This window comes from Balaenoptera musculus, chromosome 2 (assembly GCF_009873245.2).
Source record: "Balaenoptera musculus isolate JJ_BM4_2016_0621 chromosome 2, mBalMus1.pri.v3, whole genome shotgun sequence".
In the NCBI taxonomy this organism is placed as follows: domain Eukaryota; kingdom Metazoa; phylum Chordata; class Mammalia; order Artiodactyla; family Balaenopteridae; genus Balaenoptera; species Balaenoptera musculus.
Window position 1 is genome coordinate 36,476,201 of NC_045786.1, and position 24,775 is coordinate 36,500,975.

The 24,775-nt window shown below is 46.7% G+C and overlaps 1 protein-coding gene across 6 annotated transcripts in view; it reads left to right on the plus strand.

The window, feature by feature from the left end:
- CPEB1 (cytoplasmic polyadenylation element binding protein 1) overlaps positions 1–24,775 on the plus strand; it is a 95,530-nt gene that overhangs the window by 67,250 nt on the left and 3,505 nt on the right. For 2 of the 6 annotated variants that reach the window (XM_036844870.1, XM_036844872.1), the window contains exons 3-9: positions 2,114–2,302; positions 13,961–14,187; positions 16,239–16,491; positions 18,868–18,981; positions 19,299–19,403; positions 20,282–20,418; positions 23,393–23,591. In XM_036844870.1, the coding sequence (XP_036700765.1) occupies positions 2,149–2,302; positions 13,961–14,187; positions 16,239–16,491; positions 18,868–18,981; positions 19,299–19,403; positions 20,282–20,418; positions 23,393–23,591 (1,189 nt within the window). In that variant the 5' untranslated portion in view covers positions 2,114–2,148. Of the gene's footprint in view, positions 1–1,556; positions 1,748–2,110; positions 2,303–13,960; positions 14,188–16,238; positions 16,492–18,867; positions 18,982–19,298; positions 19,404–20,281; positions 20,419–23,392; positions 23,592–24,775 lie in introns of those variants that run through there. The other 4 variants (XM_036844867.1, XM_036844869.1, XM_036844871.1 and 1 more) reach the window with 4 other exon arrangements.

Below are 24,775 nucleotides of genomic sequence, written 5' to 3' on the forward strand. Positions count from 1 at the left end.
ATATCCACAAACGACCTGATTTTAGATGGGGAGGGGAGGAACGATTGCTTCTAGTTGTAGGTGTGCTCACATGTGATGGAAGGGACTACATAGATAGTTGGTGTAGGTGGGGAATAGGTACTTAAATATGGATTTTTTAAAGGAAGCATTGTGTTTTTATAAGTAATACATATGGATTATTTTTAAAGTATATCCTTAGCTTAGGGGAAGGGTGGACAGAGAAGCAGGAGGGAGTGGTCTGGGGTGGGGGCAACACCAGCATGGGTGAGTTCTTGCTCAGCCTGTGCAGTGGTGAAGAAGGCTTTGATAGGCACAGACAGGGAGCAAGCAGAGTATCTACAGCCAGACAGGAATAATGTGGATGGATGACACAGCAGCAAAGCTCTTAAAAAAAAAAAAAAAACAACAAAAAAAACCAAGGGGAGGAGTCCCTCCCACAGACTGGCCATTTTCCCCCTCTAGGCTATGCCTGAGTGCCTGTGGACAGAAGGGTATACTCAGGAGGCTCTGGCCAGCTGTTCCTGTGGATAACAGCATTATCCTCCACTCTGCCCACTTCGTAACCCTGTCCTGGGCGGTCCCAGGTGGGCATGCTTCCTGTCTCTGGTTACTTTTTCTTGTAACATGGGAGAACAAGCAGGGTGGAGTGCTGCCTACCTGGTCTAGGTGCGAGCAGCCTGCTTGCTGAAGCTGGGACCTTCGCTTTACCCTCCTTTCTGAGGAAGAAGCCTTGTGACTGGAGGTCATGTTGGAAAAGGACTGATGCAGGAGAGTATGTTGGCAGACAGGAAATGGCAGTTTCCAGAAGCTCTGGGCAGAGCTGGACTTGGTGCTGGAGCTGTGAGTGGTCACCGAAATAGGGCTTTGGTCCTGGGCAGCACCCTTGAGAGGGGGCCTGGGCAGCCAGAGGCAGTGATCCTTACAGCTGGCCGGTGTATCCTGAGTGCTCCTGGAAAAGCAAGAGAAACAGTGTTGACCGAGCCAGGTGATGTGAGCTCCTGCACATGGGGTTTCTGATAAGGCATAATCCTGCTTCTGAGACTGTTTCTCTTACTTTGGTCTGTCAGACACTGTTTTGGGAGTGTCTCCTCAGTCTGTACCTGCACTTGCAGGAGGGAGGAGCTGGTCCTGCTGTATCTGCTCGTGACTGATGCCCATCCTTTGGGGGTCAGGGAACGTGGGAACAGGGAGTATCCTAGTCAGGACAGATCTGACTCTGGCATGTGGGTTGCCCAGTGACTCCCCCTCCCCCTGCCCAAGCTGACCCCCTTTCTCTGATCAGCTGCTCCTGACAGGCCTGGCACACCAAGTGTTGTTCCCCAGGGTCCGAGTGTACAGTGTTTTTCTGAAGGTTGTCCCATCCTTAGTGGTAAACACTGCTGTGTCAGGGTACTGCTCAGGGGCCACTTGGAGCACATAGATTTTTGCTAGCAGAATTGTGAAGCTTTGCATCGGGCTGCAAAACCAGGGCTTGAGCAAGCAGCTGGAGAGAGTCCAGGACTAGAGTGTTTTTGGGTTTGGGGGGTGGAGAGCAGAGGGAGGGAAAGGGAGGGGCAGGAGGGCAGAGCTACACAAGCAGGCAGTCTGCTGCTTTGGCTTTGCTGTCGGCAGAGAGGACTTCAGTCGTGCCTGAGGGCCGCTTGGCCACTATTGCTGGAGACCGGAGGGCGCTGCCTCGCAACCCTGACTTACCGGCACTGCACCCGGACTGTTCCAAGTAGCTGTTGTGCTGTCTTTTCCCTGGGAGGCAAGTCTCCTCCCTGTCGTCCCCTCCTGCTCCTCCCCCGTTCTGTGAGGGATGATGCCGCTCTCTATTGCACAGCTCAGCCGGCTGATGTCACTGGCAGCGGGAAGCATCAGCAGCCTGATCACATGCTGGCCCAGTCTGTAATGCAGACGGGATAGGGGTGTGTATGTGGGGAGGGGGGCTGTATGGCAACTGCTCTTGCTCTAATACCCCCAAAAGTGCAGAGGCAGCGGCTGCAGCATCCAGCCAGCTTGGATGTCTGGTCCTTGAGCCTAAGGAAACTATTATTAATATTATTTATTGTTGATAATACTGGGGAAAACAGCACTTAACTCTGGGGTTCTGCTGTCCTCCTGTCCAAAGCAGACTTCCAGGACTCTGAAGAAACAGTTACAAGCAGGATGCTTTTCCCCACCTCTGCGCAAGATTCTTCCCGTGGCCTCCCAGATGCAAATGACTTGTGCCTTGGCCTGCAGTCCCTCAGTCTCACAGGCTGGGACCGACCCTGGAGCACCCAAGACTCAGATTCTTCAGCCCCGAGCAGCACACACTCAGGTGAGTGCCAGAAAATGAGTTGGCTTGGGGAGGGGGGCAGGGGTATATGGGGTAGTGAGTGAAGGTATCCACAGCAACAGTTGTTCTGTTCACCTTTGCATCTCCCCCCCTCCCCATACAACATGGAGCTGTTTTGCAAAAGATGGAAATGCTGGCTGTGAGTGTGGCAGGACAGATGGTTGCTCGTAAAGGCAGGCATGGCTTTTCCACTTACCCTGATGAATTCCCTGGAGTTGTTAGTCTGTACCTGAGGTGGCCCTGAGAAGGGTCCACAAGGTGACAGTCTTATGCAGAAAAGCTCCAGCTAACCCCCTAGTGCCCAGGCCTGTCTTGGAGATGATGAAGCAAAACACTTTTAGGCGGGGGAGGGGACTTAAGGGGCTGATTACTGGATGTCCAGATTCTGTTTCTCAGTGGCTTTTAAAACTAGGGAGCTATGTGTGAAGGATGGGTGGTCCCTGAATCATGGCAAGGGAAGAATTTTAACCACAAGTGAGGCTGGGTAATACTGGGATTTTGGAATTGGCTTAACATAAGGTTAAGAGCATTGATCCTGGAAAGGGGTAAGCAGGGTAAGTGGGGTGGAGTAACTCTCAGCTGCGGAGGCTTTTTTTTTTTCTTTCTTTGTGTTAAGGGTGACCAAGTGGATGAAGGAAGAACCACTCCCCTTTAGGATCCCTTGTCATCTTGGAAGGATTCGATGGGGACAAGTTGAAGGGGCTTCTTGGCCTTGAACTGCTTCTGCTCAGACCTTCCCATTGCCCGTTTATTTCCCTCTTGTGGTTCAAGGGGGAGGGTTGGCCAGACGCAAGTCTTGGAGTATTCAGGAAGAAATGTGAACTTAAGAAATACTGTAACTATACATAAAAATCTATGTATTTCGCTTTATGTAAATTACACCTTAATGAAAAGAATATTGGCAGCAGGTACTTTAAAAAGATGGAAAGCGGGGGTGGGGGCGGCCATTTGCTGTTGGTGCTGACAGTGGGGTTCACAGAGCCTGTCATCCTTCTTTGCCTCCCCTCTCCAGAAGCTGGCAGTCATGGCAGCAAGGTATTGTCTTGTTGGTTTCTCTGGCCTCCACCCTGTTTGGCGCAGGTCTTTTTTTAGAATGCTTTGCAGAGCCTGGGACTGTTGTGTCTGTTGGCATTTTAATGCCCAGTTTTTTGGTAAATCCCATTTGATTGGGGGTAGAGGGTGGATTTTTTTAATTTGGCTGCAGGTGGGGAAGAGCTTCACCTTAAGTAACTACCTCTGAGTTGAGGTAGAATTTCTTGAAGTACCAGCCTTTAGCTGACTCAGGTTTTTCCCTGGGCTTGGAAGTGTGGTGTCACTGTTTGGTATCCTGTGCCGGGAGATCTTGGCTTGGAGGCAGTGGTAGTTTATTTTATGTGGTATTCTGAAGCCAGCGGGGGGCCTGTGAAGCTGACCTTGTCCCCACCCTCACTGCTGTATCTGAGCAAAAGACAGGGGAGCCCACCCAGGAGGCGGGCACCTGTCTGTGGTGATCAGTGTTTGACCAAGATACTCTCTCTCACTGGTATCACGTTGGGTGTGGCCCTTCTTTGGCTCTGGTTTCTCTTAGCTACAGGGGTCCTTCTGAAATGTATTACAACAAATAGAAATGCAGGAGGGGCCAACTTGGGGCTTGGAGAGGTTGTCCTGAAAGTCATTCTGAAATTAGGCTGTTACAAAAAAAAAAAAAAAAATAGCTTGGGCCCAGCCATAATTTCCTCAGCTTCCCCACCACCTGAAAGGCCTGTTAGTAGTTATTTGTCTCTGAAGTGGGGATGGATTTACTTCTCCATGTTCTGTCTCAAGCACTTAGGTAATAAATACTACATGATTTTTTTGGATCAGGGATGGCCTGTAGTCTGTGGCCCTGGCATTCATGGGAACCCAGAGAGTTGCCCCAGAGGTATGACTTAGCCATGGGCAGGGTTAGTGTGTGTATGTCTTCCTTTCTGAGGGTTGAGGGGGCACCCATCCCTGATCCCCATGCTATCCTTGGGCTTGGGAGCTGTGGTGATGGCCATCTCTTTCCTTTCTCTGAGCTCTGGGCCTTCTTGGAAAGCCCACATGAGGGTGCCGCCTCCTGGAGTAGGACGCAGCCCTCCCACCAGCCAGCTGCGCCCTTGCCAGCAATGCAGGAACATGCAGCCCACATTCCAGTGCCTACATTGCCTCCCCATCTGAAGACCAACTAGCTCAGTTTCTTCAGGGAGGGAGGAGGTATTTCAACAGCTCTGGACAGTCTGGGAGTCATCATTGCAGGCAGCCTGGTAGCTTGCTGTCTCTGCGTGGAGCACATGGTGCAAGCTTCTTCCTTGGCCCTGCTGGGGGATATATTGCCCCATGTGGCTATGGGTTTACATCTGACCATTTTCCACAACTCTTAAGTTTTCAGCAATGTGTAGGGGGCAAGGTTGGAGATAGCAGGTCTCTTGCCTGAAAAATCTTGGCTAAATTCATTCAACAAATACTGAGCACTGGCTGTGTGCCAGGCACTGTGTTAGGCACTGAAGGTACATCAACGAATAAAATTGTTGCCCTTAAAAATCCCCTTAACTATCAAGGGGAAATAGATGAGAACGTATACCAAATGCAGCATGGTAGTTGCTGTGCTTCGGGGCTTCCATTTTCTCCCCTAAGGATTTTTTTTGGCATTGGGGCAACATTTCATTGGATTCTCAGCATGAGACTGGTACATGGAGACCTGTCTCCAGGGGCTAGGGTCCTTCTGCTACATGGATTTCATTGGCTTGGGAGGCCTGCAGGAAGACCCTGGGGTGTAATCTGTTTTTGAGAGTTGTGCCTGTAAGGCCAGCATTGGTTTGGGTGTGGTACTCTGTGAGGTCCCTCCCTTCTAGACTCTGCCTACCCCTAAGGCCTCATCTCACGCTGGGGAGGAAGCCTTCCTTCCCATCAGGGCAAGATGAATGTTAGAAGTGACCCCAGTGACATGTGTCTGGGGCTACCTTTGTCCTACTTGCAGTGTCCTAAGTCCTGTAATGGAACAGGAGGGCTATGAAAGCTATCCTCAATGTCCTGGGATGGGGGAGAGAGTGACTAATCACCATTTATTGACTACTTCCTATGTGAAGTATATCACATGATTTAATGCTTTCACAGTCCTGTGAAATGGGTACTATTATTGTTCCTATCTGAAAGATGAGGAAATAATGCTCACAGAGCTCGTGAAGTGCCAAAAGTGAAACAACGACCAGAATTCGAGCCTGGGTTTCTTTGATTCCAAGCCTCTTATGCTTCCTATCACACCTGTGTTCCTGTGGGCAGAACCCTAACATGTTGAGCAGGAACACTTCCGGTAAAGTATCTCTGTATATACAACTCCAGGGCTGTTCAGCCATGATGTTTTCCTTTGCCGAGGTCACTCAAGGCTAGGGCATGAGATGGTTCTGACTCCCTCTTCACCCTGAGTCTCAGCTCATCAGCTGTGCCCCCCGATGCATTTGTATTCCTGCCTTCCCCCGGTGACTCTTTTGCATGCAGCATTACTCAGCAGGAAGTGGGGTGACTGAGAACCTACTTTAGGGGACCTGGAAACAAGGACTCCTAATGAAGGCCTTGTGCAGAAGCCCAGTGGGCAGACCAGACGCTCAGTCTAAGGATGCCAGAGGACATGTCCTGTTTTCCGACTCTCCTTAGAAGTCCCTTGGAGATTAACCTGTTCACCCTCTTTGGTTTCTGCCCTGGCCGCTAACCAGTGCAGAGTGTGTTCCCTGTGCTGTGTCACTTATAGGCTCCCCATTGGTCTGCAGGCTGAATCAGCCTGGGATGAGAGGGGAGTCTTCAGCATTTTGCTTCTGCTGCTGCTCTACTTCCAAATAACCTTTCTGAGGCAACGTTCAGAGTAGGGTTGGGTTCCTCCTCTGTGGAACATGGACTTCTGGGCCCAAGCAAGTTCTCCTGCAAATCTACCTCAGCTGTCCAAGTCTTGACTGCTTATATTCCCAGTATGTAGCACAGAGCCTGGCTCCTGTCTTTTTAGTAAGTATTTACTGAGTGAATGATGAGTGCTGAGTTAATTCCGGGTAAGTTTGAACTACAGAGTTCAGACAAAGTCTCTTTCTATTCTGCTTCCTACTTGTGTTGATCATCTGGACGGACAGATTGTTCAGTGATCAATATCTCTGAGCCCTCATATCTTTTAGGGCATGATGATGCATTTACAGAAAGTTTTTTTCATACACCGGAGCATGAATTCTGTCATGGAGTCAGGTAGTCTCCTGAGGGAGAATAGCTTTTAGTGCAGAGAGGAGGGAGGGCCTGAGAAGCAGTGTGACAACATGGTACCTCCTAGGTGAGAAAGAAGTTGAGGTGGTTGGGTCCAGGGACCGAGTATTGCTGACCTTACATGGGACTTGAGCATGTCATTTCTTCAGGTTAATGAAACTTGTCCGGTGATCAAGATCGGGGAGAAAGGCTATGTCGGGTACCACCTTGGACCTGTGGGATCCAGAGTTGGTGGAGGGAGTTCAGACTCGCAGGATCATCGCCTGAGTTGGGGTGTGTTGTAGAGTTGCAGGGTTGGGGTCATAGGCAGAGAGCGTTCTGTTATACCTGCAATGAGTGCTCCTGTTATGCCTTTAGGTAGATTTTGAGCAGGCAACCCAGGACCGAGGGTTGGGGTAGGGAAGAAGGGTTCCACGTGCAGCCTTGTGTCTCAGGCTGAAAATAATGGTTCCTGGTCTGGGTTTTTCCCATGATTACTCCTGTTAGACAGACTATGATGTCTCGGGCCTGGGCTCTCCCTGAGCTGAGCTCAAGCTCGGTGTCTTGCAGTGCAGGCATCCGGTGCCTGGCTCCTGCTGCCATTGCTGCTGCCGCCATCACTCTTGGGTGCCTTTGTACTCTTGGGGAAGGCTTCAGAAAATTCCAACAGTGACTCAGCTGTAAAACCTACAGGAGCTGGCACAGAAGGGTGAAAGTGGAGAAAGTTAACAATCAGTCTAAAAATATTACTGCTGATTTGGTCTCTTGTACCCTCTGAGGTAGCATTAATGAGCTGGAACCCTCTGCCAGGTCCTCTTCTCCCCGTGACTTCCATTAGAACTGTCTGTAGCTGATGCGGATTCCTGCTGGCATGTGAGTGGGGATGGGTGCCTGTGCTCCAGGGAGAGCATACTGTTTTTCTGTTTTTCTTAGTCACTTTTGGAAGATAAGGATTTGCCGTACACTTGGCCACCAGGGCTGGAGGCACTTGGTAAACCTCAGACTTCCTTTGATCCCTGAGTTGTAGAGGTCAAGATGGGAGCAGAGCAAAGAGGTCAGGGCCTTGGCCACCATTGAAAGGGACTATGAGACTTCTCTCCCACACTCTCCCCCCGCTTAGTCCATCTAGGTTAATACTTGACATCTGACTTTGATGAAATTCTATGCCGTATGATAGGGAGTGTAGTTTGAGATCGGTCACTGGCCTACAGCATAAGGAACCTGTCACTTTCACTGGATTTTAGGTTATATGGCTTGAAGAGAGTGTCTTCCCAGGAGGTATACTTTATACTTCAAGTTAGGAAGAAGTGATTGCTCCTTCCCTCCTGATTCCCAGCTGGTGGGAATCAATGCTCCTTACTCAGCAACCTTATATAGGGGAATATAGTCTCATGGGCTGAGCTGGGAGCAAGACAGGCTCTGTCTCTTGAATCGAGGTCCCACCTTCCCTAGAAGCCCACTGTCTCTGCTGCTTTCCTCCCTTTGATCTGTAGATACTCAAAGAACTACATAACCAGGTCCTTTGTGAGGTTGGGCTATATAGAGGGACAGTCAGGTCACTGTAGGGCATCTGACCATGAGTGACAGTTTCCAGAACTTGGCTCCTTCTGTGGGTTGAAGAAACTATCAGACCACTTAGAAAATCCTTGGCCTCTTGATATAGGTTTTCTTGTCTTCCCTGTATCTTCTAGTCAAACTCCTGTATTCTTGGCCTCTTCCAATTTAATATTTGCAGGAAACTGATGTGGAGGTGCTGATGTGACCCAGGTGTGTTAATTCTGGTACACTCTGATGTTTCATGTTTGTCTGACGGCACTGCCCCTTTCCTGTTTTCCTGTGTGGTTGGAATAGTGTTCAGTGGATACTCTTCCCTGATCCTTGTATTTGAATGTAGAAGTATATTTCAGTGGTTGTGAGGATCCCAGGGAGAGTGACTCTCTTCAGCCTGTATCTATATATGTTTAGTTCTCTTTGAAGAAAGTATTTGAAACTAGTGGAAGGAATATTGTCACAAATTTGATATGGCAAGTAACAGTACTTTTTTCAACCTCTGTTTTGGTGATGGGCTGGGTCGGGATGAACTGAGGTTTTTTTCCCTCTAATTCTGAATTGCATCTCAGTCAGCAGTGTGTCCTTAAATTGAATAACCTTGATAGAAGGGGAGTAGCCTCAATGAGCATACGGGCTCCTAGGGATATGATACTCGCTTTCTTTCAGTACTATTCATATTCAGCAAGCGTTGATCACCTGCTTTCTGCCAGGTGTTGAGCTAATTACTGCTGGAGTGGGGTGGTAAGGATGGCCCTTGGTGTGCTTGGTTGAGAAGGCAGAACTTTGTACCCATGTGTGTCTGCAAATGTCTATGCAAGTCTTTCTGATGCTTTAAAAAGCTTGTTTAAAAGAAGATGATTTCTCTTATAGGCAGAGACTCCAAAGGTACTCAGTTGCTATTTTTTCCCCTGAGATTCTAGTCCCTATTAGTTGTGCTTGATTTCTGTTTTCTGGTCAGATCAGTTGCCTTGAAAAAGGTGAAGAAAGTCAAATGGGCATTGACTGGTTTTCCTTCGGTCATAAAAAAATTTTTTTGTTTGAAAATTTCAAATTTACAGAAGTCACAAATACAAAATAAAAATTATACAAAGGTTACTTGTATTTCGTTTATCCAGATTCTCCTGTTGTTGACATTTACCTCATTTGGTTTATCATTTGCAATTCTCTCTCTATATATATATCTCTCTATAATTTCTTTCTGTACCATAAAGAATAGAGATGTTCTGACGTACATTCATGTACAGCAAAAGCTATGAACTTCAGTCAACTTAAAATTGATATAATATTCTCATTAAACTGTTGTTCATATTCCAGTTTTCTCTGGTGACCCAATAGTGTCCTTAATAGCATTTTTCTCTCCTTTGTCTCTTAGCAGTTGTCTGCCTCAAGCAGTAGGCCCACGCTCTCTTTGTATTTGCTTGATATGAGCTTACAGAGTTCTTGTCTTGAACGTTTTACACAATGTTCAGCTTCTTTCTGGCCGTCACTTTTCCTGAAACTGTTATCACAGTCCATGCCAATTTTTTTAATATTCTTTATTTGTTCCTGGTTAGGTCTCTTTTCCCTCTCTCCTCTCCTCCAGCACCCCCTCCCCACCCCGGCGGGGGTCGACGGGGTTGGGGGGCATGTTTCAGAGATCAGACTCTTTGGGAAATGTCCTACATAGCCACCTTGGTTTCTTTTTTCCTCCTGTGTATTAGTTGCCATCATGCTGTAAGAGCTGTATTTGAATAACCTACAGTTTTTTAAGTCAAGGAAATAATTACATACGAAAGGTTCTGGGGTGTGGTAAGGGGACTGATTAGAAGCTTGAAGTAGCAAGCCTCAGATTTTTCTAGATTAGTGCCTCTCAGACTTTAATGTGCACACAGATCTCCTGGGGATCTTGTTAAAATGCAGGTTCTGATTCAGTAGGTCTGGAGTGGGGCCCAAGGTACATTTTTAATGAGTTCCTGCAGCGGCAAGGTCCTAGAGAAGTTTTAAGACCTGGATGATTTAGATCCCAAGGTATTGACCTCTGGAACCTGAGATAGCTTGTCTGTAGTTGATGGTCTTAACAGGAATTTGAACAAAAGAGAGGTGTCAAGAACATAAAGACGAGAAGATGTGAAGTCCTGAGTATTTAAAAAAAAAAAAAAGTAACTAGGGAATGGTGTGTTACAAAGGATAAAGCACAGAACCAGAAAGAATTGGGTCCCACTCTGTCACTAATTAACTGACAAACTCACTACAAACACTTGCCCTTTAAGCCTTGGTTTCCTTTTGTTAAGATGGGGTAATAATACCCACTTCTTAGGATGCAGGGAAGATTATTTACCTAAAGTGCTTCTGACACAGTATCTGGCATATACTAGATGTGCAGCATGTGGAAGCCGCTATTAGTGAATGGTCGGAGCTTGATTGCACCTGTTCCAGATTGTAGAACAGATGATTGACCATGCACTCTGAGCACTTAAGGAAGTGGAGTTCATTAGTGGCCATTGTGGGTTGTCATGCCATTTTCTTTTTAGACAGGCTTATTATCAGATTAGAGGGGTGTTACAGACATAATCGCTAGCTTTGACACAGGAATTTGACAAAGCCTCAAGATATCTTTGTGGGCATGTCAAAAAAAAATTGTAGGTTAGTTGAGGTATGTGGATTTGTGGCTGTTAGAACAGATGTATCAACACAGTCATGAATACAGGTTGTTGTGAATGAGAAAGGTGGTCTACACTGGCACCCATATTGCTTTTTGACTCTTTCAAATACACTTTTTCAGAATCTTGGGTAAAGACGTAGTTACTGTGGCCCATATTTATCCTCCTTGCTTCCCCCTGACACAAGTCCTTTGGGCCAGCCATCTCCTTGAGCGTTTTTCTGCATCCTGCTTAATGCTGTGTTTCCCTGACAACTCTTGGAGCTCTGCTGTGCCACCCTTCCTAGGATTAACAGACTGCCCTTTATCTTGTTTATCTCTGGCGAACACTCCTGCCAACTTCTGCCTCCGCTGAAGGTTTTTTCCTTCAGGATGTCACTTTCTCAAGTGGAGGCTGCATGTTCTCCCAGCCTTATCTACCTCAGGGTCATTCTTTTTGTTCTTCTTACCAATTCCCTAGTCCTTACCCTTTTCTGAAGACCTCAATATGTGTTTTTTTGTTTGTTTTAACCCCAGGCCCGCTTGTCACTGTGGGTCCCTTTAACGTCCATGTGAATGACCTATCCAGTGTTTTAGCCTCCATGCAGTCCACCTCAACCACCTGTGGTCACACACCCTGGACCGCACCGTCCTCAGGACTTCAGTCTTCACTGTTCCCCGCTTCCTGTTTCTCCTGTCTGCCCCTCCCCTCCTCTGGTAGCTGTCAGCACATGGCCGTTGCTGCTTCTCCATTTGCTTCCAGCATCTTGACTCTCTCCTGTCTTTCACCTGTAGTGCATGACCCCTTCTTCATCTCTGTTGCTGGTACCATCAACCCTGTTGTCTCATTTCCTCCTTCACACCCTCTTTGGGAAAAACCCACAGCCCTGTATGGGTGCAGTGTCCATCCAGGTTCCCGACGCTGCTGGAGAGAGTCGCCCAAGTCTGATTTAATACTCAGTCCCAGCCGGGCACTGGGTACCAACACTGTCCTCGCCAGTGTCCCTGCTCAGCCTCCTTGGCTGTCCCCACGGCAGCTCCCCAGTATATCCCACTTACCTTCAGGATAAAATTTAAACACCCTAATTTGGTTTTCGAAGCTCTCTATGGTGTGATTGTTGCCTCATCATTCACCACCCTAACCTTGTTTCTGTAAAATGTGAAGAAAGATGAGGCCCTCTTAGGGCAATGGTACCACTTTTAAGACCAATACATGTGATATGTTAGTTTTCACAGTGGTTTTTTTTTTTTTTTTTTGCCACGTCTTGCAGCACCAAGTAGGAGCCTGGAATAAATCTTCACACCTCCTGCCCTCTCAGGGCGTGAATTCCAGGGGCTTGGGCTCGGTGTTTCATTGAGGTCGGGGTTTGTCAGGAGTATTTGAGAAATTTGACAAAGTATTTCTGATGGGTGTCAGAATCCAAGCGTTGAGGGACACTTAGTTTCAGCATGTGGTTAAGTGCCTGTGCTTGGGAAACTGCTTTGAAAGTCCTAGTTTTAAAAGAATGTTTCCTTAAGAAAGGAAGTCATAAACTAAGTAATAAACTCCTTGCTGAAGATGGTAAAGCTCCCCCCTCCCCAACACACATACATGTTAGACTGGCTAGATTTAAAAAACCAACCCTACTGAGTGTTGGCCAGCATGTGGAGGGACTGAAATTCATCAGTGCTGGTGGGAGGGTAAACTGGTACATCTACTTTGGAGAACAGTAGGACAGTTTCTTTAAAAATCGAGGATAAATAAACACAATAAAACAAACACATCCACACTATTCCCTGCATTTAAAAAAAAAAAAGAGTTGATACACCTACCTTATTTTGAGCTGAGAGGGAAGTGGTTGGCCAGCGGAGAGCAGGTTGGTCTGATCTTGCACATACCCTCCGTCATGAATACCCTGAAAGAATGCTTTCACTTTGATTTCATGCTTGGAGAGGTTTATTCCTGCCTCAGGAGGCTCACCACAGCCCCAGCCAGACATTCAGGCTGACTTTCAGGCTGACTTGGACCCTGAAAGAAAACCAGCTCTGGTGACCTGTGTCTCACTCAGGTACTAGTGAGTAATTGTGAGGTAGAGCCAGTCACAGCCACCGTTTATTGAGCACTTTCATATGTAAACGCATTATTTTGGTTTCACCTCACAGCCTTTTTGAGGGGGATGTTTTCCCCTTTCTCCAGATGAAAAGACAAAATCAGATTAATATGGCTTCTTTCTTACCTAGCTTTGGTGCCACCATAGCTCCATGGCCAAAGCCCTCTTCCACCCCCTCCTCATGGATAAAAGGGTGTTTTGCTTTGCTTTGGATTTCTTATTTCCCCAAGGCCAAGTGTGGGAAAATGCTGCTCTCCCCTGCTGTCCACTTTACCTCCCTTATCTTTCCTGGCCTCTGCTTCACTCTTTTTTGATGTTTAATATTTAAATATTGTGCACTGGGTACTGCTGTGCTGAGCACTTTCCATCTGCTGTCTTGATTGTTGAACCCTCCTGACAATGTTATGAAATAGTTGGTATTCCACCCAAGACGCCATGAGAAAATGGAGACTCGGAGAGCTTCCCAGAGCACGCAGCCGTATAAAGGTGCGTCAGACTCAGGGTTTCACCCCAAGATAGTCGTCAGCCAGAGCCGGCTTAACCACAGCATCACTCTGCTTCCATCCTAAATGTTTGAAGTCCAAGGGTGCATAGAAGAGAATCTGCATATGCTAGAATTTTGCATAAAGGAATCTCTTAGATGGGATGGTATGCTTATGCTCTACCAGACTTCTGGGGTGTGCCATAAAGTTCTGTATTTTAGCTATGTAGTGTTAGAAAGGTGGGAGTTCCTCTAATAAACACAGTAAGGAAGGAGTATGGTTTGGGCTTCCTAATTGTGCTGAAGGCATCTCCTATGGCAACACGGGCATGTGTGTCCAGACATTAAAACAGTTGTGACCAGGGTCCCCAGTGGCACAGGTTCCCAGATGCTGGCGCTGACTCGTAAGCCTGGGTGGCAGAGAGCAGGAGTTTTGCTGCTTCTGTTGCAGCAGGAACTTGGGTCTTCAGAATGCCATCCTGTCCCTTCTGCTCATGGACCCCGGGTGTCTGTCTGCTCGTTACACTCTTAACTGCGGCTCTGTCATGCTTTCGGTGGTCGTGGCTTGGTCCATCTTGCTGGGTGGCTGTGGGAGGAAAGGCAAGGGCTCTTGGCTGGAAAGAAAACTAAGAGGTCATGAGACTTCCTTTTTATTTCTTCCCTTTTTTTTTCTCTCTTCCTAGTATTGAGCATGCTCCACAATCCATTGGGCAGTGTCCTGGGGAAACCCCCCTTGAGCTTCCTGCCTCTGGACCCCCTTGGATCTGACTTGGTGGACAAGTTTCCAGCACCCTCCGTTAGAGGATCCCGCCTGGACACCCGGCCCATCCTGGACTCCCGTTCTAGCAGCCCCTCTGACTCAGACACCAGTGGCTTCAGCTCTGGATCAGATCATCTCTCAGATTTGATTGTATGTAACTTGCTGCAGAGTGAGGTGGGGAGAGCACGTGAGCTGGAGGTGGGATGCAAGTCCACTAGAATGCAGGCTGCGAGGTGGCATGATGGGAGGTATGGAGACATGTATAGAACTTTGCATCCTCGACAGAATAGAGGGTGCCTCGTATACCCATTATACCCATTGAGCAGTACATTTCAGGACCTGAGCTGAGGACTCTACAGGTTACTCCAAGAGCTGTTGGGAAAGTTAGTTTCAAAAGTAAATATGGGGGGCTTCCCTGGTGGCGCAGTGGTTGAGAATCTGCCTGCCAATGCAGAGGACACAGGTTCGTGCCCTGGTCTGGGAAGATCCCACATGCCGCGGAGCAACTAGGCCCGTGAGCCACAACTACTGAGCCTGCGCGTCTGGAGCCTGTGCTCCGCAACGAGAGAGGCCGCGATAGTGAGAGGCCCGCGCACCGCGATGAAGAGTGGTCCCCGCTCGCCGCAACTAGAGGAAGCCCTCGCACAGAAACAAAGACCCAACAAAGCCAAAAATAAATATAAATAAATTAAAAAAAAAAAAAGTAAATATGGGAGTCCTGGCAGTGTTCTGTTTCTTGACCTCCATGGGTGTTTTCTTAGCCTTTAAACAATATCATTTATGTACCTTTATGTATGATACCTCAAATATTTTAACTGATGATTTTAAGAATCACAAGTTAGTAATCAGTGGGGCTAGGGTTTTAATCCAGATCTGACTCCAGCTCTTTTTCAGAGGCCATGACGAATCCATGAAATAATGTCTCAGAGTTAATCTTTGCATCTCCTGCTCTGTGTCTACAGCCACGTGTGACACGTGTGGCACTCGTGCTAAAGGGAGTTGGAAAGTGGATTACGATAGATGAGGAATAGGGGATATTAGAAGTAAATATATAGGAATGGCAGGGAGAAATCATCCTAAAGTAAAATGCAATTTAAGGTGCCTTCTGAGCCTGCTTCTCTACTACCAAAGCCACTGAGCTGACTGTTCAATGAATATAATGGCTATTTTCCTTCCCCCTTCTCTTCAGTATCCAAGACTGGCAATGCTGGTGGTTGCCACGTCCCATTCATAGCATGACCTCTTAGGGCCCACCTGGCCTCCCGCCAGTCTGTCCTAGGATATGAAAGCTGGCGTTGGTGTCCCCACTACTCCCTGGTTTTATCTGTTCAGGGTGTGTTTCCAGAAGGGTAACTACAAGCAGGGCTCCCTTTGATTCTCTGGGCTGCAGTTTATTCCCCTATAAAATGGGATTAGATGGGATGCTTATAATTCTTTTCATTACTTTATATGGGCCTCAGTCTTGGAAATTTGCCTCATAACCAGCTTTAATATTTTGGGATTTCGTTTAAAGAACTTTTCTCTGATTCCCACCCCAAAAGTTAATTGACGAAGGGGTATGAACAGACAACTCACAGAAGAGGAAATAGAGGCAGTATTTGAACTTACAGGAAATATTCTATTGAGTAATTATTTTAGTTTATTTTTTGATAATGTGGTATCATTTCTACCCACTTAAATTAGTAGAATTTAGAACCTTGACACAAGCTTGTTTTTTTAAGAAACTCGTGTTCTCATACATTTCTAATAGAACACAGAACCTTCATAGAAAGCATTTTGACATTCTACGTCTAGGAATCTGACCAGAGAACACAGAAAATATGAAAAGCTACATTTTATTTAAATGTTTTTTAAGTAAAGTTTAAAGTTTTTATTTATAGTCCTGAAAACTTGCAAAGTATCTAAATGTTTAACCGTAGGGGGAATAAGTCAGTGAAGTGTAGCTTGTTCCCTAAATAGAATATCATAAATTAATTAAAAATGGTTATGAAGACTGGTAACGTGGAGAAATAGACTGAACTGGGGAGAAAAGAATTTGTTTAAATTATGGTATAAGGACAGCTAATCTTAAGAACGCATAGGAAGAAAGTCTAAAAGAAAATATATCAAATATTGGTATTTTTCATAATTTCTATAGTGTGATTATTACTTTTATAACAACTGTCCTTTAAAAACCTATATCTTCCTTTTTTCTTCCCTAGTCAAGCCTCCGAATTTCTCCTCCCCTGCCCTTCCTGTCTCTGACGGGGGGTGGTCCCAGAGACCCTTTAAAGATGGGAGTTGGGTCCCGGCTGGACCAAGAACAAGCTGCTCTGGCTGCAGTCACGCCCTCCCCAACCAGCGCATCAAAGAGATGGCCAGGAGCTTCTGTGTGGCCGTCCTGGGACCTCCTTGAAGCTCCCAAAGACCCCTTCAGCATAGAGAGAGAGGCCAGGCTACACAGGCAAGCTGCAGGTGAGTGTGGCTGTGGGCCTGCTGGGGGCCTGGGGCCTCGTTCTCGGGCAGTGAGTAAGTGACCTTAGTTCACAGACTGGGGAACTGTCCACAAGAGGACTTGACTGCATGGTGAAGTCTGCTTCTGCACAGAGTGGTCTATTCTGAGGAGTGAGTGCTAATGGGGACACACTCGGTAACTTTTTTGAGGCTGAGCAGAGAGGAACAATAGATAATCTGGCACACCGGGTTGTGCCTATTAGGGGTTGGATCCATCTCTGACTTCTGCTCTTTTGTGGGGATTGTGCACTGCTCTCGCTTTTGATTCTTTTCACAGGTGCATGTGTTCAAGAGAAACCCTGGAAATGGTGCCTAGAATTTTGTCTACCTTCCCCTTTCTAATTCAAAGACATGTCAGGCACAACCCACGCTGGAGCTTTCTTCCCCAGGGCTTTCTGATTGGTATACACAGGGATGCACTGGGGGGTGGGTGGTCCATTTGTCAACCTCCAAGGTAAGGGATGTCCCCAGGTGTACTGGTCTCTCAGGAACCCTTAGATTCTGTCGTTTAAGTTACCTTAAATCCATTATTAAATCTGTTCTTCATCTTATACCAGTACTTGGAAGCAAATGAGCTGTATATGTCATTGTTTACTAGTGCTTCAGGGAGATGCTCACTGACCACTATTTTAAGGTTCTGGAGTTGATTAAATGAATGTTCAGTTTCTCCATTCCCTTTGTTTCCATAGGTTTCAATATGTCTGTCTTTCTACTCACAGAGCTAGACCTGATCTCATTCTCCCCAGCAGTGCTGCTGCCCTATTTTAATGGTTTCGGCAACCTGTGTTTGTACTTTCTCTGTTGCCATTGTTTTCCTATGAAATGACTTTACTGTGCTTTTGGATGAGGCCATTATATCGACTTCTGTTTTTGTTCGCAAAATATTGCTGATGGTGCCTAATTTTTTGCTGTAGCAACACATTGGGCCTATGCCTTTTAGAGAATGGCCTTCTATGTTATTGTCCTGAATGAAAATGGTGGTTCATTTCATTAGCTATCTGCTCCACTGCTGGAGGAGGAGAGTAAAAGAGGTGAGGACTAGCCAGTTCCCACTAAGGTCAGTCTCTGATCTGGAAGGGCACTACTGAGTGGGGACACGATTAAAGACTGATACGATTAAGAAGGCCGGTGGGTAGGTGGTGTCTTCTTTAGGTACCATAACGATAGCTTTGGAATATGATGGGGAATTGTTCCTTGACTGGAACAGTTGTGACGTTCTTATCTTGTTGGGTTGCTGGTGATGGTTTTTATTGGCCAGTGTCCTAACTTCTGTGAGTGATGAGTTCAGGGGAAACAGGTATAATGTTCCTTATTTTAAGCATTTGGGGAGAAGGTCCATTTGGATCAGTAAGCAATTTAGGATGTATGAAAAATTGTCCTGTTTACCTTCAAGTACAGCATTTACCTTGTTTATTGAGCTTCACTTTATTGCACTTCACAAATACTGCATTTTAAAAAAATTTTTTATTTTATTTTGGAGTGTAGTTGATTAACAATGTTGTGTTAGTTTCAGGTGTACAGCAAAGTGATTCCATTGTACATGTATCTATTCTTTTTCAAATTCTTTTCCCATTTAGGTTATTACAGAATATTGAGCAGAGTCCCCTGTGCTATACAGTAGGTCCTTGTTGGTTATCTATTTTAAATATAGCAATGTGTACATGTCAATCCCAAACTCCCAATCTATTGATACTGCATTTTGTTTTTTTTATATACAAATTGGAGGTTTGTGGCACCCCTGTGTTGTCAGATGATGGTTAGCGTTTTTTAGCCATAAAGTATTTTTAAATTAAGGTAGGTACATTGTTTTTCTAGACATAATGCTGTTGCACACTTAATAGACTACAGTATAGTGTAAATGTAACTTTTATATGCGCTGGGAAACCAGAAGATTTGTGTGACTAGCTTTATTGCAATATTCATTTTATTGTGGTGATTTGGAACGAAACCCTGCAGTATCTCTGAGGTGTGCCTATAATTATAAATTTAAATTAATTAGTATTGTAAGCAATGACTAGATAAAACTGCTTTCTGGTTATATGTTATATGTATGAAAATAGCTTGAGTTGTGATCATTTTTACCCTACACATCTGGTTTGCTATTCCTCTCAGTTTTAGTGGAGACAGAACTAGTGAATTAGGGTTATCATACTGGGCTGACTGGTTTGGTGAGGTGTAAGGTTTCTTGCTTTTCAGGGTATAGTCATGGATGTTCTCCCAGGCAGTCAGACTAGGACTGTGGCCTCTCTCCTCCTTCCTGGATAAAAGTTCACCACAGAGAAGGGCAGTGACTTTGTTAATTATCTGACTCCTGTTTCTCTTTGTCTTCTGCCAAAGCTGTGAATGAAGCCACCTGTACCTGGAGTGGCCAGCTTCCTCCCCGGAACTACAAGAACCCCATCTACTCTTGCAAGGTGTTCCTAGGAGGTGTCCCTTGGGATATTACGGAAGGTGAGCTCTGAGACCTTCTGCTTCAAGTGTTGAAGGTGGGGCATGTCTTTCAAGAACAAGAAACTTGGACTTGAGGCCACGAATTGAACCTCTGCCTGGGCACAGGGTATTACAGGAGCAACTGTGATGGGAAAGGTGCACTTCATAGACTACTACAGTGCTTCTGTGTCTGTTGCATACAGTTGTCACCTGAGACCAAAGGTCAATTCTGAGTTGTCTGTCAAGGAGGATGAGCCCAAGAGGAATACTAGTGGCCCTGTGCCTTCCTGGGGAGGATGGTGTCTCAGTTTCTGCCATTCTTTTCCATCTCTTTGCAGCTGGATTGGTTAACACCTTCCGTGTTTTTGGCTCTTTGAGCGTGGAGTGGCCTGGTAAGGATGGCAAGCACCCCCGGTGTCCTCCCAAAGGTAATATGCCTAAAGGTAATAAAGACATGGTAGGAGCTTTTTTTCCCTCCCTAGTATGTAATTGCACTGAGGGATGCTGGGGTGTCACAGCTGCATGATGATAACGATGTTTGGGCACTCCACAGCACAGAACTTTCAGCTCTCGGCACTCCTTCTCAACCTCACACACCCTTCTGTTTCTTCTGAGCCAATGTTCCGTCTGTCCAAGCTCACACTGCAGTTGGAGCTGCCTGTGAAAACTGCTTTGTGCACTTCCCTCCAAATCTGAACCCCAGCCGTTCCTGACCTCTCAAACTGAGGCGTTTGAAAAGCTTTCCTTTACTTGCCTTTCCTTCCCAGTTACGTTGTTGCCTGACCTAATTCTGAGCTCCCTTTGGAGTTAGCAGGAATGAGGACCAAGCATCTGATTCCTCACTGGTCTGAAATGAGATCCCTTCCCTGTAGAAAGGAGCAGGTGCTATTTTCACTCTGCCCCATCTTCACTGAAAGTGTTCCAATGAACTGAACCAGTGGTCTAACTAGGCTTTTAAAGGAATACCTCCATCCCCTGGCCCCAGACCTGTCATCGCTCCTGCCCCCAGGAAAGCCAGGCTTGCTGACCTGAACATGTTTTGTGTTGCGGGATAAAGAGCTATGTGGTAATGATGGGATCCTCTGTCGTACTTTGCCAATCCCTTCCCTTACTAGGGTGGGAGATGGTCTGCTTCTCCCTCCGTTGGCCTGGTTGTCCAGCATAGCAGATGCTTCCATTCAACAAGACTTTCAGGAGTAGGACAAAAACTTATCTCACCCATAAGGCATCTTTCTCGGAAGAAACTCCCTGCCGCAAAACCAAGGCTGAGGAGTAGCCACCTGAGGGATGTTAATGCAATTTCTCCTTCCATTGGGAATAGGGTATGTATATCTGGTCTTCGAACTAGAGAAGTCTGTCCGGGCCTTGCTTCAGGCTTGCTCTCATGACCCGCTGAGCCCAGATGGCCTGAGTGAATATTACTTCAAGATGTCCAGCCGGAGGATGCGCTGCAAGGAGGTGAGTTGGCACAGAGTCCTTTCTGGATCGGGTGATTGGCATATGAGGCAGTGGATTTCATGGGGTGGGTGGATACACAGGCTGCAGACAAGTACCCCTACTGAGGCAAGAGGGCTGCTCTTCTTGCCCCACGGTGAATACAACAGAACACTCTCAGCTGCATTAACCGCACCCGCCCCCCGCCACCTTTGGGCCGTAATGGTATGTATGTGCTTCTGCCCATGGAAATCAAATTACCTCCCAGATCTCCTTCTATTCTAGCCAATGCTTCTGTCCCAAACTTCTTGTCTTAGAAATGAAATTGAAATTAGCAGCTTTCTCTGCTTGGACTTAACTGAAAATCTACAGTTGTTTCTCTCTAGTCCTGCTCTCTGGCTGTGCCTTCTCACCTCCTAATCTGTGGTGGGTAGATCCCTCTTTAGCCCACACCTATCCATGGATGACTTCTTCACTGCCATTCAGGGCTTTGTTACTGTGTAGTTTCCTCCATCTGGTTCTCTCTCCTTAGGCTGTCTCTGGTATCAACCTTGTGTGCCCTCAGCATCGTGAGTCTCTAGCATAGAGCCATCCTGCCTGGGAGCCTCATTGCATATTCTTGGACCCTATCTCAGGCTTACTAAGTCAGTTTGGGTGGAGTTTAAGAATCTCCACTTTAACCAAGTTCCCCAGTGGTGCTAGTGGGTGGTGTTTGAGAACTGCTTGTCAAAGGAAGTTTCGAACTCAGGAATCAGTGTTATTTTTTAAAATTTGGTTCCAGAGTACATTACTTTTGTGATATTGGATGAGATATTTAATATCATGAAACTTCATTTCCTCATCTATAGAATGGAAAATTGAAATGCCTCTTTTAGTAAAAAGATTAGCAGTTGCCAGGGGTATGAGGGTTAGAGGGGATGAATAGGCGAAGCACAGAGGATTTTGAGGATGGTGAAGATACTCTCTGTGATACTGTAATGGTAGATACATGCCATTATACATTTGCCAAAAACCCATAGAGTTACAGTGGTAAAACAAACCCCAAGTGTGAACCCTAATGTAAACCATGGATTTTGGACAATACTGATGTGTCAGGGTAGGTTCCCTGATTGCAGCAGGTGTGCCAGTCCCGTGAGGGGTGTTGAGAGTGGGGGAGGCTGTTTGTGTGTGGAGGCGGCGGGGGGGTTATACAGGAACCCCAAGTTTACAGCTCAGTTTTGCTGTGAACTGGAAGCTGCTCTAGAAAGTAAAGTCTATTAAAATCTGTAGGGTAAGAAAGAAAATGCCTGTTTTATTGAGATGGTCACATTGGATTTAAAATAAATGATGCATGTGACAAAGCTGGCTCTTTGTTTTACGATGTTTCCTGGTGTAAGGTCACATTTTGTCCTCTGGCTGCGCACGGTGCCCCACAGCTGCCCTGCCTTCTTTCTTGCTGCGTGGAGCTCATGTAGTTATCCCAACTTATGATGCTCTAGGACTTAACAACATGCTCCTTCTTCCCTGTCCCCTGCTTTCACAGTGAGAGGCTGCCATTGCAGCACCACAGGCCCTCCCCCTCCCCTTCCTCAGTGCCCTGCAGACACCTTCCTGCTCCTAGTCCCTCTTCATCACCGCACAGTGTTTGAATAGCTTTCTTTGATGCATGGACTGTAGGCTGCTCTGGTTCTCATATCTCTCTGACCCTCTATTTCCTTTGTGTTTCCCCCTCCACACCAGAGTAGTAGGTATTTGATTCCCCCCTCTCTTCTTCCCCATATCAGACCAGTTACTCACTTGTGTGGCTCTGCTCTTACCTTTAGACCCAGACTCACCTCTCTAGTCTCATGTCCTACTTGAGCCCCACCTTCCTGTGGGGCCTTTCTTTGGCATGTCCTATAATTATAAACTCTTACGTTTAAGAAAGCTTGGAAAGCGTGGTGGCCGTTGGGATGTGGACCAAGATTGTGATACTTTCCCATGGTAATGGAAAAAGCAAGATGGGCTTTTGCATCTTCCAATGAAATTGTCTCCCCCTGGTAACTTCTCCCAGGCTCTCTCATCTCAAGGTTATCTAGGTCTAGAACCCATCAGACCTGATTCTTCTTGTTTTCCCACCATGCCCAGGCAGTCTGAATTCTGCAGATTCTCCTGTTGAAGAATCTTCTTGATCTTGGCCTGTTCTTTGCCCAGTACCACCAGCCTTCTCCAGGTCTTCATCAGCTGTCCTGTGAACTACTGTTCTGCCTCCTTGCTGGTTTATGCCTCAGATCTCTTCCTGCTTTCAGACCTTTTTTTTTTAAAAAAAAAAAAAAAGATCTTCGCAGATTAATCTCCCAGAAACACTTACGGATCATCTGTCAACTCACTTCGTTCTGGAGCCTTCTGCCTGCTATGCCAGATTTTGTTCTAGGCTCAGGATTTGGAAGCAGAGGACATGGTCAATTCCTGCCCTAGTGTCACTCTGCTCTGCAGAACCTCAGTGTTCTCCTGTGTGTGACTTTTCACACTACCTCTCTCCAGTTACTCCCACTGCTCCTGTCACAAGCCCTCTAATGAGTACATTGGGCCAGTAACCGTCTCATACAGATACCTGCAGCATCCCCACCCTCTGTCCTTCAAGCTCCTATCCTGTCGTTCTCTGTGAATCCTTCCTGTCCCAAGGACTCTAGACCATGCTGTCTGTTCATCAGTGTCCATGGTCCTTTGCTGGAACCACATGGTTGAAGGTTGTAACAGTGCTAGGTTCCTGGGTATGACAGTTTGGGACTATTTTGCATACTCTTCAGAATGAGTAGACTACTACTCTACCATTTTTTTAAAAAACCATTTTGGACTCATGGACTCAGTAAAATTCAAGTCTAGTTGTGTTGGGGGTGAGGGTGGCTTGCTGAGTACCTGTGTGCCTGGGACTGTATGGGGCTCAGCTTAGCATCTCCAGAGCATGTGCCTTTCCATACGAGAGCATCTCTTTTTCTGGCTCCCTACCAGGGCTGATATACCTTTGGGTGGTTTTCAGGTACAAGTGATCCCCTGGGTCTTGGCCGACAGCAACTTTGTTCAGAGCCCATCTCAGAGACTTGACCCCAGCAGGACGGTATTTGTCGGTGCTCTGCACGGGATGCTCAATGCTGAGGCCCTGGCAGCCATTCTGAACGACCTATTTGGTGGTGTGGTGTATGCTGGGATTGACACAGATAAGCACAAGTATCCCATTGGTAAGTGTCCCACTTCTGTGTGGGAAAGCTGGGTGGCCCCTGGGATGTAGACCAAGATTGTGGTACTTCCCTATGGGAGTGGAGGGGGAGACCTGACTCAGACCTGCAGATCAGTATATACCAGCAGTATAGCATCTTTTTCTAGATAAGCCACCAGTACTGACCGCTCTGTACCCATCCCTCTCCCACCACTTCCCTTGAAGGGGAGAAAAATTGATAGGAGCACTATAGGAGGTGAAAATGAAACAGGAACTTTGGTTAGAAGCTCAGAGTTCACAGCCAAACCAGTCTGAGACAGACAACAGGTAATATTTCATTAAAAGGCCAGGACTTTCCTGAACTTGCTTGGTTTCCTTTGTTAAGAGGCCTTGAAAAGCAGCCTTATCTAGGGTCAGAGACCACGTGAGGCTGAAGGAAGACTCTGGGTGACTCAGCCAACAGAGTATGGTCATGGCCTATGCTGTCCTAGTGTAGGGGAGTCTGGGGGCCTAACCACTGGGTTTTGGTCAGCCCCACTGGGAAAGGAGGGCAGTTTCCCAGTCGTGGCAGAATAATCTCAGTGGTGGGGTTTGGAGGTGGAGCAGAGCCTCAACTTCCTGATCAACACATGGCTAACCCACCTTCCCACATGCTTCGTCTGCCCACCCACACAGAATCTGGTCAGGAAGGAGCATCATGTGCCTTTCAGTGCCGTACTGCAGATTGAGAACAGGGACTTCAGAGGGTGCAGGGGCAGAGGCGGCATTTGGCAGGATGAGGCTGCTTCCGGCTCCCCTGCTAGGCTCTGGAGTACCTCCAGGCCAGGAGGGCCTTGACTGCTGGGCCTGCCTTCAAAGAAATGTTCTATCTGCATCTTGCTTTCCACTCTGAACCCTTGTAACCATGCCTGTGCATCTGCCTACACAGAGGAGTCTCTTCCCTCCACCTTGTGGTCAGCAAGTCCTCCCCCCATTCCTGAGGGGGTTGTGCCGTCATGGTCTACAGCTACGCTGTCTGATACAGTGCCACCAGCTAAATGTGACTCTGAGTACTTGAAATGTGCCTAATGCCACATGTTGAAATGATAATATTTTGGATATATTGGGGTAAAGAAAATAAATTAATTAAAATTACATTTTTCTTCTTCATTCCACTACATTCATTAGATGCGTCTACTAGAAAACTTAAAATTACATAAGTAGCCC